Source organism: Hakea prostrata, chromosome 4, assembly GCF_041222555.1.
Source record: "Hakea prostrata isolate BN-2017 chromosome 4, UWA_Hpros_2, whole genome shotgun sequence".
Taxonomy (NCBI): Eukaryota; Viridiplantae; Streptophyta; class Magnoliopsida; order Proteales; family Proteaceae; genus Hakea; species Hakea prostrata.
Genome location: NC_142603.1, coordinates 43,049,852 through 43,068,083, shown reverse-complemented (window position 1 = coordinate 43,068,083; position 18,232 = coordinate 43,049,852). Strand labels below are relative to the sequence as shown.

Here is an 18,232-nt window from a genome sequence, read left to right as displayed (position 1 = left end):
TGGGTTCTTAAGGTTAAACATAAGGCCGATGGATCAATTGACAAATATAAGGCATGACTTGTAGCGAAAGGCTACACCCAAACACCCAAAGAGAGGGTGTGGACTATGATGAGACATTCTCCCCTTTGATGAGGATAGCATCCATTCACCTTATATTATCCATTGTAGCAAGACTAGATCTAGAACTCTTTCAAATGGACGTTAAAGCAGAATTTCTCAACGGAGAACAGGACGAAGATATCTATATAGATTAACCAGTGGGTTTTGAGTCCAAGGGGCATGAGCACAAATTTTGCCACCTTAAATGTTCCATATATGGCCTTAAACAAGTGTCTAGACAATGGTTTAGATTTCATCATGTCGTAACTTCAAATGGTTCTAATGTTATTAAAGAAGACCATTATGTGTATATAAAGTGGTCTAAGAAATGATTATTTGTTCTCTTTTTATATGTTGATGATATCATTTTAGTAAGGAATGACATTGACATGATTGTCGCCACTAAAGAGTGGTTGTCCCCACATTTGAGATGAAAGACATGGTGAAGCCAACTTTGTGTTAGGCATCAAGATAGTGAGGAATCTCAAAGAATTTTCTTGTTTTGTCTCAACAAACTTACTTAGAGAAAGTCCCTGAACGATTCCACATGCAAAACTCCAAGCCCATTGACACACAAATGGACAAAATGTGCAGACTGAGCCTAGATAAATGCCCTAAGAATGAAGAAGAGAAAAATCAAATATCAATAGTTCCCTTGTTTCTACGGTTGGTAGGCTAATGTACGCGATGATGTGCACGTACCCATATATCTACTATGTTGTTGGGATGGCCAATCGTTACTAGAGCAACCTAGGACTTACCCATTAGCAGACAATAAAAAGGATTTTTCCTTACCTTCATGGGACGACAAGTCTCATGCTCACATTTAGTGGTTCAGATTTGAAGTTGAGAGGTTACAATGATGCTGACTGGGGTAGCAATTAGGACGAGCAAAAGTCTACCTTAGGTTATATTTTTGTCCTTGGAGGTGCAGTTGTTACTTGGAGCAGCAAGAAGCAAACATGCATTGCTTTATCAACGATGGAAGTTGAGTATGTTGAGTGCTCAGCTGCTGTTCAAGACGCAATTTGGCTTAGAAGATTCTTAAGAAGTCTCAGCCTATTTTCACATGCAGATGATGTGGTGCTTGTCTATAGGGATCTGGCTTGATGGCCTTGCTTATTGTTCTTCTGTTATCCAGTCGTTGAATCTACATCAAATACAGTAGTACTAGTGGAACTCTATTTGTCAACCTAATCCTTTATGTTTCAATCTCAGAAATTTCTAGTCATGAATGTCAAAAGAGGTTAGAAACTTCTCAAAGGAAGCCTTAAAGATTCTCAAATTCCAAATTGTTGATCTGGCCCTTGTTGGTGACGCTAAAGAGTTTCCTTTTTCCCGACTCTTCACGGTAATGCATGGTGAAGGAGCAATCTGCGGAAAGACCTTGGCACATATATCTGCAAGAAATGATAGGTAAACCTTTTAGAAATAGTTCAGATTTCAGAAACCTCTGCTTCATAAGGGGATGCAAGATTTAACCTACACTAACATTATCCAGTTGTCAAAATTGCTGATCAGATTGTATCCTCTAACTCTTTCTACGGCCAATAATAAAAAAACAAACCAGGTTTGGGAAGAATGATGGAATCAATTGTAAGTAGTAACATGCTCTCAGTACATGAATGCTGCTTTAGACACCATTCCCCTGGTCTATTGGACAATACCTCTTTTCACTCCAAATGTCTTTATGGACCTACACAGATTGGGAAATAATAGGAAAAAGAGATCTTACCAATTCAGGCACCACCATCAGCCAATGCGTTGCTGTACCAAAGATAAAGTTACTGTAATGGTGCATAGATTGAAAATCTTCTCAAAAATATTGCCTTCAAGAAAAAAGAGAGGTGAATGTTTTAGAACAGAAGATTGAGTTTTTAATTACTTACAATGTTTATTTATAATACAAACCAAAACAACGGTCTGAAGGTCCATTGGATAGATGGTTCATAGTGCCACCAGTGGTAAGCTTGTATCCCTAATTCATCAATAATTAATTACCAAGAGCAACAGCACTGGCCTTGACCGCTTAGCACAGATGTTGAACCCAGGAAGCCATTAAACCCACTCTGGTAAATGAATTATGGTAAGATTCAAAGAACTTTGGCAACACAGAGAGAACTAACCGAATTGTTACTATACAACTTTACAAATTCACATGGTCAGTACTGCTAAGGCAACAATAGGCATAAGCTATATATTCAAGGATTGCTACATGGCTTTTAATAGTAGAGTCATATTAAGAAGCACTAAAAAGATAAACAACTCAAGCACCATGTCCATGTAAAATTAGCCAGAATAGTAGCAAGTTCAGGGACAACGAGGATCACTTAATTCATGAACAACTTCAATTGAACCACAACCTTGATCTCTGATGTAAACCTAGGTCTTGCGATGGGAGGGAGGGGTTTCCTAGGTCTAGGCAAAACCTCCCCTAGACCCCCGCAAGCCCTCCCCCTCCCCTGTTTTGTGCAAGTGTCCCCACCCCATTCCCCTGCTGCCGCAGCTTGGCAGCAGCCATCCCGTGCACCCACGATAGTTCCAGACCCCTCCCCCACCCCCTACGTCCCCTCTAGTCCCTTCCCAACCCTATGGTACCCCTTCCCTCCCTCCTTACAGCTCTCGGCCTCTCTCTCTCTGCTCCCTCCTTACAGCTCTCGGCCTCTCTCTCTCTGCCTCTTCTTACTTGTGGCAAAAAGAAAATCAGAGAAAAGAAAAGAAGAAAAAAGAAAGAAGAAGAAAGAAAAAGAAAAAGAAAAGAAAATAAAATAAAGGGAAAGGAAAGAAAGAAAGAAAGAAAAGATCCAGAAAAATATTTCTCAAGATCTAAGCCATATTGACCAATACCTAATTTTCCCCTTTTCCAAATTATCCCATCCTATTTAGATTCCCATCTCTATTTAGCACTATTATCCTTCCCACCTAGATTTGACAATTATTTGCTGGAAGATTCAGAGCAAACCCTAATTTTTAGGGAAATCCTCTTAGAAACCCTAACCCTAAAATCAGGTTCACATCATCTCTCAATTGCAAATCTTCTATTCTCACACATTTAGCCTCCACCAATGATCTCATGATTTTCTCTGAAGCCAAAGTCACCTCCATCTCTTCTATCATGTCCTCTCTCCATCTCTTTAAGGCTCTTTTTGGCCTCCAAACTAATCTCCTCAAGTCCAAGCTCTTCCTTTCTAGAGTTACAAATGCTCTCATCCTCACTTCTTTAGCACATTGGTTTTGCCCTTAGCTCCCTCCCAATTATATACCTCAGTCTTCCCCTCATCCAAGAGAAATACTATCCCCATGCTTGACCTTATCCAGAAAAAGCTCCAGCTCTGGAAGGCTTGAACCAATCAAATAGGTTCTTCAGGCCTCCTACATCTACCGGAGCAGAATCTTTGATCTTCCCACATCCATCATCTTGACCATTGAGTCCCTCTTTTGCAGCTTTCTCTAGAAAGACCAAGAAACCTCTAGATTCCTTCACCCAATCAACTAGTCCAATATCTACAAGCCCAAATATGAAGGAGGCTTGGGCATCTGTGGAATTAAAGACTTTAATATTGTCAGGCTCCTTAAACTCATTTAGAGAATCTCCTTTGAGGAAAACTTCATCTAGGTTAGATAATTCTATCTAAACCACCCCAATCCCTCAAATCCTTCCTAGACTTGGCAAAACCTCCTCTCCCTTTTCCCTCTGGCCCACTGCACTATGTCCTCTATAATAGCTTACAACTCTAATATCTCCTTCTGGCTCAATCCCTAGCACCCCCTTAGAGTCCTTACCATGTGGCTACACCCAAGGCGGTCTACTCTTCGGGTATCCCCAAGGTTTTCCCTCTCTCTCACTTAATTAATTCTAAAGCTTCGTCCCCCCCCCCCCCTCCCCTTTCCTTTCCAAGCTTGACCTCATCTAGGCTCTGGTCCTGCCCATCCCTTCCCCTATCCCTATCGTGGCAGCTTCTCTGGCTCCCTTTTGAAGAATTATGTCTTCTCCACCACTTCCTTTTAGAATCACCAACTCCCTCCCATTATGTCCTCTAGGCAATGATCAATTGGTTCAAAGGCCACAATCCCCACCAAGCCTTCACTGTCTGCCGAGCCCTCTCCCATTTTCTCCCAAACCAAACCCTCATCCACTATTCCATTCAAGCCAATTGATCATGCATCTTTTGCACTAACGATGAGACCATCCCCCACCTCTTCTTTGCTTGCTCTTTCTCTAGACTCATTTGTCTTTTTGCCCTCTTTTCTATTTGGCTTAGATTCATACATTCTCAGCCCCTAGACATTGAGTGCCACCAGTTTGGTTATGCTTTTAGATCCTCTTCAATAATCATCACTATAGGGAAGCTTCTTCTTGGGGCCTGCATCTTGCACATTTGGATGGAGTGCAATTTTTGCAAATGGACTACCAAATCGAGATCCACAGACCATATTTAGAAGGCCATCTGCATGATGTTAGTTCTAAACTTTCCTTTTGCCTCTAAAGCCTCTTGTAGATATCCAAGGAACAAGCATATTGTTGTTATCTAGGGTCTTAATGGTTCTTTGTAGCATTTTTCCAGGCGTTCTTAGCTTGGCTCCCCTTCCCCTTGTTTTTTCTTTTCCCTTTGAGGTGTTTATAATATATTCTAATTCACCCAAAAAAGAAGCACAAGCTTGAGTCCACAAACATCCTTACATGACAAACTCCTATGATACGCTGGCTTTGGTAGTAAAGTTTATTAAGACACGATCAAGCAATCAAAGTATCAAACAAGAAAGGGGATCAATTTCAGTTTCTATTATCTCCTACATTAGTACATTGCAATCCGAAGATTTAAACAAGAAATTTTACAAATTCAGATGTTGAGGAAGATGGAGATATTAAGGAAATGTATCTGGTAATCATTTTTTTACCAGCTGCTGATGTAAACTAAATCAAGGACCATCAAATAAGGGCCCAAGGGATTTACCAGCAACCCCAGTAACTTCATTCAAGAATAGGGGTACTTAGGTAATTTTGCATATTTTCGTTCAGCTCAATCTAGGGTTCCATTAGGTCCACTATTTTTGTGGGTCCCTAGACTACACTTCTATTTTTGAATTTGAGTCCTTATTTTGCACGTTATTAAAGAGTCCTTATTACTGTTGGATTTCTAGTTTGTGAACTAACATCACTCTTAGAATTCAAATTGAAACTCTCCAGATTCAGTTATGAAAGTACCTTTTGTGAATTAAAGTCTTAGGAGTTCAGTTTGATTTACATTGCAAGTTAGAGTCCAAGTCTAATTTCTTTTCTAAAGTTGAGTCCTAGTATAATTTCTCTCAGTAGCCTATAAATTAGTCTTCAATCAAGCCTTGTAAACAGAAGATTTGATGAATAAAATATTGATCGAGTTTGGAGGCAATCCAGAGAGCTCATGGGTTCCCCAGAGGGGGCCTGTAGCTACCTCAAGTGAGTTATTTTCTGCAGTTTCCATCTACAGCAAGCTTCTTCAATCTCCAGCAGCCTTTCCCTACTCTCAAGTAATTGCAGCACACCCCCACTCCTTTCCAGCCCCCCTTCTCCCTCAGCCCTAGCCACACAAGAATTCCCAGCCCCTCCCCTCTTCCCTGCAGCAACAGCAGACTCTATCCCCCCCCCCCCCCCAAACTCCTAGCTTCCCCTTGCCATTCCGCCGGTCCCCTTCCCTATAGGATCGCACCTACCCCTACCCATCAGTACTACTTTTAGTTTCATGAATAGGCTTCCATCCATTAGGTAAAAAAAAATCCTGCACTTCATCTTCTTCATAAGATTCAGCAATTCATCTTCAACCTCTAGACCTAAACCCTAGTTCAGCAAAACCCTCATCCACAGTCCAAAACCACTTAGGATTAACATCTCCTACCCCTGCCCTATTTCCCCTTCCAAGTCCTAACCCTAGTTGGCTTCCCTAAAAGTCCTACTCCAAGTAGGAAACTTCAAACTAAACTCAAACCCTTTAGGATTAAATGTGAAATTACAAAATAAAAACAACAGTCTTAATCCTAAGATAATCAAACCCTGGACCCCATTACGACCTAAATTCCAGATCTGAAATCATACATTACAGCCAACTTTAAACCCTTGAACCAAAAAAAAAAAAAAAAAAAAACCTCAGTCCCCTAGCCTGGCTGAAACCTATCCTAGCCCTAACCTAACACCATCACTTATCCTTTGTTGCAAAAGACCTATATTGAAGGCAAGTTACAGCCATAGAAGACTGATGATTCTATTGATTAGGATCTTGAAGATAATCCAATCCTAGGGGAAATATTCCTGCAAGCTAAGCCCCAGAATTTGGTCCACGTCACCTGCCGTCTCCTTGTATGGGGTGATATGTGATCACAAGGAACAGTTGATATAAGGCATACAGATTAGAATACGAAACTGACTCCCCAACAGTAAAAAGGGGGTGGGAATGATGACACTGGAATTGCTAGACTGAGAAAAACTTTTTCAGAACTTGTGAGTTGTTTATGAAACTCAATTCCAAGGTATAGTTCAAGCTTTAGAAGTTTAGATCATGCAAGATACTTTCAATCATTGCTTCCTAAAGGTATATTAACAGGAGATACTGTACATAGGCTTTGCAAGTTGCATCTAGCTAATCAATCCTATTCATTTCATCTACATGGTCAAATATTCTGAAAGCTTGAAACTACTTGTCTCCTCCAATCTTCTAGTGATTCAATCAACAAGAAGAGTGGGTAAACGGAATTGAATTAGTTAAATCATAAAGTAACATACATCAAAACAAAAACGAATCAATCCAGACACCAGCTATAAATTGACTAAGTTAATGAATCAAATCCAAGTTTTAAGACCACATAAAAGATCGTTCTGTTAGAGACTAGTATTATACTATGTATTAGTTGTGTATTCTACACATATACTGTATCGCATATTGTACTTTATACTCATAATATATATATATATATATATATATATATGTGTGTGTGTGTGTGTGTGTGTGTGTGTGTGTGTGTTGTACTCTCTCTGAGAGTCACACGAGTCATTCTTATTTCTACATCTAACATGGTATCTCAGAGCGAGTGTTACGATCTTGGATTCTAGGCTTCTCACTGGCGGTTCTTGATCTCTTTTCTCCAACGATTCTTCTCAGGTGTTCGAGTTCTTTGTCTGTGGAGATTCTGCTCAGGCCTTTTGTGTTCTTCGTCTGTGCTGATTCTGATTGTGGAGAAGATCTGGAAAATCTCTTGCTGATCTTTATTTTCTGCAATTTCTGGTTTTGAAGAGCTTCTTGCTCTGTTTTTCGTGCTGCTCTTTCTTTCTGCGTTTTTTGAGTTGCAGATCTTCTGCTGTTTTTCAGATCTGCTGCAATTTCTACTCTGTTTTTGGAGCTGTGTTTTTCAGATTTGCTGCGTTTCTCCTTTGTTGGGTGTTTCAGATCTTCTGTTGTTTTTCAGATCTGCTGAATTTCAACTCTGTTTTTCGAACTGAGTTTTTCAGATCTGTTCTTGCATCTTCGAATTGTTGTGTTTCTTTGATCATTCATTTGGTTAAATTTTTGCAATCGGTTCTTGTTCTGCAGCTTCTTATTTTTCCCATTCTACAAGTGGTTCTTTCTTGATTGATTTTCATCTAATGGCTTCTGAGATGGCTTCTTCTTCCTCCAACTCTGTTGATCCTTCATTGTCTGATGCTACCTCTTCTTTTTCGGTATCTCATGCTCATCACTATCTCCCTATTAAATTGAATTCCAGCAATTACTTGGTTTGGAGATCACAATTCATTCCTGTTCTTCGCACTACAGGTTTGATGGGATTCGTTGATGGCACCAATCCTTGCCCCTCCCCTTTTCTTGCTTCTGAGACTACACCACCGACCCCTAATCCTACCTATTTTACCTGGCATAAGCATGATCAAATGTTGTTATCTTGGATCTTGGCTTCTTTAACAGAGTCTGTACACTCCCAGGTTGTTAATATCTCCACTTCTCATGGTGTTTGGTCCTCTCTTGCTTCGACTTATGCATCCTCTTCTCAAGCTCGTATTATGCAGCTCAGGATGCAGCTTCACAGCTTGCGAAAAGGCTCTGACTCAATTTCAGCTTATCTTCTACAGGTCAAACAACTTACAGATTCTTTGGCTCTTGCCTCTCAACCTGTTTCAGAACCTGAACTTGTTCTTTTCATTTTGGGAGGTCTTGGACCTGAGTTTCAAGCTTTTGTGACTGCTGTTACTACACGTGAGACTCCTATCAAGCTTGCTGATCTTCAGGGTCTTCTTCTTTGTGAAGAAATAAGATCTACTACAGCTTTTCAGGATATTACCAATACTGTTACTGCTAATTTGGCTCACACCTCTATTCATTCTGAGTATCAACGGTCTGCTTCTTCTGCTACTCCGAGGAATTTTAGACAGAATTTCTCAAACAGATCTTACACTGCTCGTGGTCGGGGCTTTGGTGGTCGGTTTAATGGTCGCAGTTTTGGCAGAGGGGGTCGCACTCTTTACTATAATATTTGTGATCGCTATGGCCATGTTCCTCGATTCTGCTATCACCGGTCTTGGCCTCATGACTCTCCTCAGGCTCATATTGCCACTTCTGCTACTTCTCATAGTGTTCAATGGCTTCCTGATACTGGAGCGTCTCATCATCTCACCCCTAACCTGCGACACATAACTACCCCTGTTGAGTATTCTGGAATAGATTCGGTGATGATAGGGGATGGTTCAGGTTTGAAAATTCAACATATAGGTCGTTCTAATTTTTCTGTTAATCATTCGGTCTTCAACATGCCTGATGTCTTACATGTGCCAACTGCATCTTCTAATTTGATGTCTGTAAGCAAATTTTGTGATGATAACAATGTCTGTTTTGAATTCTACTATGATTGCTTCTATGTAAAGGATCTGTGCTCGGGCTGTATTCTTCTCCAAGGCCCTCTTGAAGGCGGTGTGTATCGGCTTGATTTTGTGGGGTGTTCTTCTCCTCCAGGTATCGCTTTATCTGCTGTTAGACAGTCTTCTAATGTTTGGCAGCTTAGACTTGGCCATGCTGCACCTGCTGTGGTTTCTAGAGTGGTTTCTCAGTTTCATTTACCTTGTGGTAGCTCTAAATTTGTTGGTGTTTGTTCTGCATGTCAACTTGCGAAGTCTCATAAATTGCCATTTGTATCCTGCATTTCTACTGCTCCTCTCCAGCTTATATATTCTGATTTGTGGGGTCCGTCTGATGCGGTCTCTAAGGAAGGTCATCGTTACTACATCTCTTTTGTTGATGCTTTCTCCAGATACACATGGTTATATACTTTAGCACATAAATCAGATGCTATCAAGGTTTTTCAGGTTTTTAAAAACCTTGTGGAGAATCAATTTAATTCTACCATCAAATGTTTTCAATCTGATTGGGGTGGTGAATTTCGGAGTTTCTCCAAACTTTTAACCTCTTCTGGGATATCTCATAGACTTTCTTGCCCGCATACCTCCGAGCAAAATGAAGTGGTTGAACAGAGACATAGGCAAATTGTAGAAATTGGACTTTCTCTTCTTGCTGAGTCTGGTCTTCCGTTTTCTTTTTGGTGTGAAGCCTTTTATGCTGCTGTCTACATTATGAACAGACTTCCCTCTTCAGCTGTACAGTTTGATTCCCCCTATCATAAACTTTTTGGGCGTTGGCCAGACTATAAATTTTTGAAGGTTTTTGGGTGCTGTTGTTACCCATTTCTTCGACCTTATAATGCTCATAAGATGGCTTACAGATCTGCTGCTTATATTTTTATTGGTTACAGCCCTCATCATCATGGTTACAAGTGCTTTAATCCTGTCAATGGAAAGGTTATCATATCTAGACATGTGATTTTTGATGAGTTTTTGTTTCCGTATAAGGACAGGTCTTTTACTACAGCTCTGGCCTCTGGTAAACCTTCAGATCTCTTTTCTACAACAATTCGGGTGCCATGTACATTGCCTGGGGTTGGTCAAGGAGCTGCTACTTCTGGTCCATCTAGTGTTTCTACAAATTCTGTTTTGCCTATAGTTGCTGATTTTTGTAATAATACTAATAATCACAGTACTCGTGTTGAGTCTGTTGGGCATGTACCTAAAAGGACTATTGGACTTTGCACTAATGGGTTTAATACTTCTGCTTCTAGTATGCAACACATTGATTCTGCTGAGGATGCTTGTGGACCCCTACCATCTTCTATGCTCTGTGATTTTCTGACCTTACATGAACATGAGCCTACTAATGCTGATGTTGCTAATGGTCCTCACAATGCTGTTGTTGGTCATGGGCCTCTTAATACTGTTGTTGGTCATGGGCCTAATAATGCTGCTATTGGTCATGGGCCTACTAAAGATATTATTGATGTTTATGATCATGGGCCTAATACTGTTAATGTTGGTCATGGGCCTTGTCTTCCTAGTCAACCTTCTTTGGTTAATGATAATAGTAGTGGGCCTTCATCTACCCTTCTCAATGAAGTTTTTCCTCTACCTCATGCACCTCTTCGGTCTCACTCCATGGTCACTAGATCCAAGATGGGACTCACATACCACGTGTCCCAAAGAGTTTTCATACCACACGCCACTCTCTCCCTCATGCTTTAGTTGCATCCGTCGCTACTGATATTGAGCCCACATGTTACTCTCACGCATCCAAGCATGAGGTTTGGCGCAAAGCAATGGATAACGAATTTAATGCTCTCATTTCTAATCAAACTTGGACTTTGACATCACTTCCTACGGATCGTCAAGTTATAGGTTGCAAATGGCTATTCCGCATTAAGCACCGCTCCGATGGGTCAATTGAACGTTATAAGGCACGGTTAGTCGCTAAGGGCTACACACAGGAGTATGGCCTAGATTATACTGAGACTTTTAGTCCAATGGTCAAACCTACTACAATCCGCATTTTGTTATCTTTGGCGGTGTCCTCCACTTGGCCTATTCGCCAGCTTGATGTCAATAATGCTTTTCTTCATGGTCATTTGTCTGAAGACATTTATATGCATCAACCTCTTGGCTATGTTGATTCTCGTTTTCCCACACACGTTTGTAAGCTTCAACGGTCTCTTTATGGCCTTAAGCAAGCTCCCCGGGCATGGTTTCAGCGTCTCAGCTCGTTCTTACTAACCCTTGGTTTTCAGGGGTCTAAGACTGATTCTTCGTTATTTTACTGTCATCGTTCTCATGGGCCTCTCTATATGCTGATTTATGCTGATGACATCTTGATTACTGGGCCGTCTGTTGTTGCCATAGATGACCTTATCCACTCTCTTAGCCTGGAATTTGCTCTAAAGGATCTTGGTCCTGCACGTTTCTTCTTAGGGGTTGAGCTTATCCCTCTTTCTACGGGTTTGTTGTTATCTCAGCAACGTTACATTTGTGGGCTTCTCCAACGGGCTGGTTTATCTGATGCAAAACCCATTATTACTCCACTTATCCCCTCTCACCACTTATCAAGTACGGGAGGGAAATGTCTTTCTGACCCAACTTTGTATCATAGTTTGGTTGGTGCTCTTCAGTATGTCACTATGACTCGTCCAGAGATTGCCTTCACTGTCAATAAGCTTTGTCAATTTCTTGCTTCTCCCACTGAGGATCATTGGGTGGCTTTGAAGCGGTTATTACGGTATCTCAAAGGTACTATCTTGTATGGTCTCCACATTACGCCTTCTACAGTCTATTCTTTGGCAGCTTTTTCTGATGCTGACTGGACAGGCTGTCCTGATGATCGAAAGTCTCAAGGAGGGTTTCTTATTTTCTTTGGCAATAACCTGGTTTCTTGGCAGTCGCGCAAGCAGGCTACTGTGGCAAGATCTAGCACTGAAAGTGAGTATCGTGCCTTGGCTTTGGCTACTACTGAACTCACTTGGATTCAATCATTACTTACTGAGTTGAGTATTCCTCAGTCTTCTTCACCTGTGTTATGGTGTGATAATATTGGTGCTACCTACTTGTCTGTCAATCCTGTGTTTCACGCTCGCACCAAGCATATTGAGGTGGATTTTCATTTTGTTAGAGACAAGGTTGCCAAGGGAGATCTCCAGGTTCGCTATATTTCTACTAATGATCAGTTGGCGGATATTCTCACCAAAGGACTCTCCTCCTCTCGCTTTCAGCTTTTAAGATCCAAAGTCAAGCTTCATTCTGGCCCCTTGCTTTTAAGATCCAAAGTCAAGCTTCATTCTGGCCCCTTGACTTTGCGGGAGGGTGTTAGAGACTAGTATTATACTATGTATTAGTTGTGTATTCTACACATATACTGTATCGCATATTGTACTTTATACTCATGATATATATATATATATATATATATATATATATATATATATATATATATATGTGTGTGTGTGTGTGTGTGTGTGTGTGTGTGTGTGTGTGTGTGTGTGTTGTACTCTCTCTGAGAGTCACACGAGTCATTCTTATTTCTACATCTAACACGTTCCAACTCTTGATCAGTTTCCCCTTTTCTTTCATTTTGAATAACATAAAACATTGACGTGTTAATGATAAAGCATGAAACAAGAACATGGCAAGATTCATATGGTTTTTCAGATGGCCTATGTTAATGGATGAAAGGCAAATCTCATCATCCAATGAATTAGGTGGGCATGGAGTCCTGACTCTCACTTCCTCTCTTCTACATAAAAATAATCTCAATGCTTTGAGACCGTAAAGTGGTTACTCTTCTGCCAATTACAGAGCTGCTTATACGAGGAATGCAGTTTCAGTTACAAAGAACCCAGTTTTTAATGCCAAATACAAAACTCCTCCTTATACTAGGTACCCAGTTGTGAAGAGCCATACAGCATTACACTGGTATATAGGACTTAATTAGTTCAGTCACCAAATGAAACACCAGATAGTAAGTGGCCTTTAATCAACATCTATAGCTTTTATAGTCCATGAGCATCTGATTTTCACAAAACTACACTTCCATCAGTATGCATGGCAAGGCAACACTGATGTTGTAAATTATGGGATCTAAACAAGTGGTTCCATGGAGCCATTAACCGAGATCTGAACTTTGAGACAGAACGACCAAAGGGGGGGAAAATTACGCTAATGACAACTTATGTAGCCTTTGATTCTTTGAATGGTCAAAAAATGAATACAATTGTCACAGTAAAAATATGATAAAATATCTTACACACCGTAAAACAGATTGTTTTAATAATGGGAAATAAAGTACAAGAAAAAGTAGGAAATCCTGTGTCACATTGATATAATCATGCTAAAAGCCCAATCTTGAGAAATACACATCATACAGCTTGATTTGGCACAATGAGCTAGCCTCATAAGCTTTGCAAAAGAGGAAGACCAGCAGTGAAGACTAAACTTCAGCTTAGGTGATATGTCCACCAATGCACGACTTAATTTTGTAACCTTTTGCTTTAAAAACTTGAGCGGATCTACTAAGTTCCACGGTCACATTTCTTACACCCAGGTACTGGGGGCTTGAACCCTCTGATTTCAAATATCTCAGACACTGAACAGAGGTAACAATCTTGGCTGGACAAAAGTCTCCAATTATAAACCTCGACTGTTAAGCATTAATCTCCACTCACATGTTGCCACCTATGTCCCTCATACTCATCCTCTGGACTTTTTGATTGTGCTTATATATGTAACAGCCAAAAAATGTTAAGTGTACCAGTTTAAATCATATTGTCAATGCAGCAACAAGGCCTTAACATTTATCCAATTTGGCATACCTTTGAAGACATCTATCCATCATCACCAGAAGTCACAACACGAGCATCCCCCATCTTTAAAATGGTGAAATCGTGTTGCATCACGAACAACAATCTCTCTGCCCACAATATGAGAAATCAATTTCAGAACTGTATGGCAATCCCCACAAACACGAAGGTTTTTAACCACTCGTATCACAGTGCCTGGAACTGCCTTAAGCAACCCATAAGCCACAGCCAACCTCTCACTGTGCCAAAATAGCTGTTGTTCCTTTTCCTGCTCTTCCAAGTCCTGCAGAACAAAGCTAGTATCTGGAACATAACCTTTCCTCCTCATCACCATGTCTAAATCCTTTAGCAAACCAACTATTTCTTCTTTGACATGACATGATGTCTCCCCAGCATAGAATACCTGACTCTCCTTACCCAAGTCAACCCAACTATATCCAGGCTCTTTTTTAAATGCCATAACTGCCATCGACTTCCTCACCTTGGACACATAATCCCACATACCAGCACTTGCATAGGTATTAGACATTATAATATAGCTTGAAGGCTCTTGTGGACTCAAGGTTAGTAGATGATTAGCAACTCTTATCCCCAGTTGGGTTTTCCCATAGCGCTTACAAGCACTTAGTAAAGCAGCCCAAGTGGCTTCGTCAGGATCAAATGGCATGCTTTTTATGAGATTTTCAGCCTCATCGAGATGTCCTGATCGACTAAGAAGATCCAACAAACAAGTATAATGCTGTAGAGAAGGATTTATTTTGTATTCCTTAATCATGGAATTGAACAAGTGACGACCTTTCTCAACAAGACCAACATGGCTGCAAGCATAAATTAGTCCAACAAATGTGACTTCATTTGGCTTTACTCCTGCCAAGATCATCTCATCAAAAAGATTCAATGCTTCCTCAGCTTTCCCATGCTGAGCTGCTCCAACTATAATGGTAGTCCAAGAAACTACATCCCTTTGGCAAATTTTATTAAAGATGTCTTTTGCTGCCAAAATATCACTGCATTTGGCATACATATCCACAAGTGCATTACTAACAAATACACTTGATTCATAACCAGACACTACTACAAGGCAATGAATCTGTCTACCTAATTCCAATGCAGCTAAATTTGCTGAAGCACCCACAACACTAGAAAGAACAAAAGGATCAACTATTTGGATGCCTTCTCTTCGCATCCGTACAAAAAGCTTTATCGCATCAAAGCCCTCTCCACTCTGCACAATCCCAGAAATCAAAGCCGTCCAAGAAAACAAATCTTTCATGGGCATCCTCTGTAAGAGCTCAACAGCCTCTGAACTACAGCCTTTTCGAGCGTACCCAGAAATCATAGCCGTCCAACAAATAGAATTTTTTTGAGAAATTGAATCAAAAGCCAATCGAGCATCTTCTAATAGACCACACTTTGAATACATATCAACAAGTGACGACTTTACAACATCGTCATCAGTGAAGGGAGATAAGATAAAGCGGCCATGAACTTGTTTGCCCTGTTTGACAACACCTAAGCTACCACAAGCTTTAACAATGGTAGCAAAGACAAAACCATCGGGGTGTAATTGATCAAAAGTGATCACGTTGCGAAAGATGGAGAGGGTACGGTGGGGGAGATTAGCTTGGTTGTGGGCTGTAAGAATGGAAGCTAACGACAAAATGTCTCGCTGAGGCAATCCATCGAATACTTGAAGTGCGGCATCAAGGAGAGCGCATTTACCATACATATCAATGAGGTTGTTTGGTAGTGGTTCCCATCTTTCCAGACCAGCTTTAATGATTTGGCCATGGAGCTTCTTCCCCTTTAATGGGTTTTGGGTTTTAGCGCAACCACGGAGCTGGTGGACAAAGTGAGAGCACAGCATGTATTCATTCAAATTTCAAGAAGCCATATTTTGCAGTTCGATCGCCTTCTAATATCCAAATAAGCTGTTAGCATACGAACAAAAATGGGGGGGGGGGGGAAATTCCTATTAGACCAACTGAAATTGAAGAACAAAATAACTGTATCAAAGGTAGTCTAATATCCAAACAAGCTGTTAGCATATGAACAAAATTGGGAAGGTAAAAACCAAAAACTGTGAGACAGAACAAACAGTGTAAGAAAAAAAAAGGGAAATTTCTCTGAGTCACCCCTGAGTTATCTACTCAATTACTCAATCAGACCCCCTATTACTAACACCATTAGTCTTATTTAATTTTATTTATCCATTTCCAACATTACCCCACACCTTCATCTCTCTCCAATATTCATTTCCCTTCCCTCTTCTGTATCTGAGAAACATGAAGCAGCAGCTTCATCTCCCTCCATGAAACTGCATTTTAGTGCAGTTTTTGTAGGGTATGTTACTATGAGACTTGATCTGGGATCTGGTTTATAGTTTTGCATAGGGAAATTGATCGAGGAAACTTCTGCCCACAGAACCACTAAGTACTAATTAAAACTGATAAAGAGAAGGATAACTGAAAAGAATGCACAGAAGATTTGCGGAAAAAGGAAAGTGAAACAAGTGCTACATATTAGACACTAAATTTGTAAGTCTAACTTGATCACCACAAAGTCATGAAAATCGATGACAGGATATGATGATTGCGCTGAACTACTATTCTACTGTCAATAACAATAGAAAACAGAGTAGGCCCTGTGGTTAAGAAAGAAGCTAACCATGCAATGAAGATCTTATCCTTGAAGACATAAATCGGATATTAGAAATCGTTCTCCGATAGTCCTGCTTTGAAATCATCATAGCTCTCAGCTGGGCCCCCAAGCTTCTCGATCACAACTCCTTCTTTTCGTCAATCTTAAAAAGCACATAATGGCGCACCTTCTTGCTTTTAAACTCAAAAAATGGGACTTTCTGTGATCGGCAACTGGATGCCAGAAGATGCATTTGCCAGCAAATGAAGGGGAAGGGGATGCTTCCATGTTGTTCAGCGAAAATGGAACGATAGATGCCATTACTCTGTCACAATTGTTCTATCGAGGGATGTGTTAGCATTTAATCTACCGAATGTGAAAATCTCATTGAAGGACATTCAGCACAACAAGATAGGGGCATTCCAAAGGCAATAACTGGATAAAACTTGTGGTTCCTGAAGGTAAGTTATAATCTAAGAAGATAATTGAAGGAAAAAAAGATGGGGAAGAACAGGAAAATGGAAAAATATTTGTGGCAGACAATAGAAATTATTTGGAAGATTGAAGAATGGAAGAGCAAGAGTTCTTGGTGAAGAAGGGGATTAAAATCCTCTGCTGTGTACAGCAGTGCACCACTACTAGGTAACACGTGAAGCATACCAGATCGAAGACTGAGATTAAAAGGTTGATTTTAAGTGGGGAAAACTCAAATTTTGAGACCCGTTTAGCCTGTACCCCCATTTCTAAAAGCCCACTTCAAACACTACTCAGCTCCCACGATTTCCTTCTCACTCCCTCTCCTCCATCCAGCTTTCTCTTCATTACTGTTCCTTTCGCTTGAGAACCAGTAACCGAAAGAAGGCAAAGGTGAAAAACGAAAGTACAGGATTATTGGGTTACTGAGTAATCATGCTTGACATAGTAGGTTTATTCTGATTCCTTAACGAGACGGGCAAGCAATACAAATCAACAAAAAACAAGAATAAGAAACCAATTCCCAGCCAGAGTTCTAGTTCACTCCGTGGATATTAATAGCATTCCATTAAATAAAGAAAACAAGGTCAACTGATCTGCAGATTCAGTCCCTCCTAATATATAAGCAATCAAATTCAATCACCCAAGTTCGTTTTAAACAATGTATGAAGAAGTAAGAATAGTAAATGGGAGAATTTTGTCTACCTTGGGGTTGGGGATTGGAAGAAGGGACGACTCCCATGCTCAAAAGATATCCGAAACTCCCTTTCTTCTTCGAATAATTGCTCGACGAAGAATCTCTGAAAGTTCAGGGAAGCTAGACACGTTTCTGGCGTCCGATTAAAGTAACGAAGAAGAAAAGTTGAGTCTGAAGGATTTAAAATTTTAAGTAAGAGAGATAATCTGGAAGAATATCTTCAGTGTCTGAAAGGACTCCCGAGACTCTGAAGATTGAGAGAAGTCTGAAGAGTCTAAAAAATATTCACACTTCTCACAGCCGCCATATTTAACTCGAGAAGCATAGCTTCTTGTAGAACTTGAACCCACAGCTGCAGCTGCAAGTGAAAACCAACAGCAACCATGGGACCTCTGGGGAAAAAACCCTCCAGCTGTGCTCCCTATATATAGCAACTAGAAGGTTGAGATTAGGAGATTGATTTTAAATTAGGAAGAAAGAAAAAAAAAAGTCTTCAACAGTCTTTTTATTTGATTTTAAATTCTAATGTCAAAGTTCTATATGTAATGTTTACACAGCAGAGAAATGTGCACAGGACTTTATCACAAAAGAGTGGCATTAGGGACATACCATCATTTTTGTTTAGCAAGCTCCTATTGTATA

General features: G+C 40.4%; 1 protein-coding gene across 5 annotated transcripts; it reads right to left on the bottom strand.

Moving 5' to 3' along the window:
- Positions 1 to 267: 267 nt before the first annotated feature.
- Positions 268 to 17,972, bottom strand: LOC149018975 (Pentatricopeptide repeat (PPR) superfamily protein). 5 transcript variants are annotated; one of them, XR_016173004.1, is made up of 4 exons: positions 17,599 to 17,972; positions 1,989 to 2,168; positions 1,835 to 1,866; positions 268 to 1,499 (listed from the first exon to the last, which is right to left on the bottom strand). XR_016173004.1 is itself a non-coding variant. In XM_089153075.1 (3 exons), exon 3 carries the CDS (start codon positions 15,644 to 15,646, stop codon positions 13,814 to 13,816), a length of 1,833 nt encoding a protein of 610 aa, XP_089009201.1. In that variant the 5' UTR covers positions 15,647 to 15,710; positions 16,447 to 16,758; positions 17,599 to 17,972; the 3' UTR covers positions 12,450 to 13,813. The 5 variants fall into 5 exon arrangements, 2 of the variants coding, with proteins under 2 accessions (XP_089009201.1, XP_089009200.1); XR_016173002.1 differs by having other exon boundaries at positions 1,835 to 2,168; XR_016173003.1 differs by having other exon boundaries at positions 268 to 1,866.
- Between the last annotated feature and the right edge of the window lie 260 nt (positions 17,973 to 18,232).

Excerpts from the sequence above, each read along its gene's own strand:
- LOC149018975 (XM_089153075.1), bottom strand. The coding sequence starts at position 15,646 with ATGCTGTGCTCTCACTTTGTCCACCAGCTCCGTGGTTGCGCTAAAACC.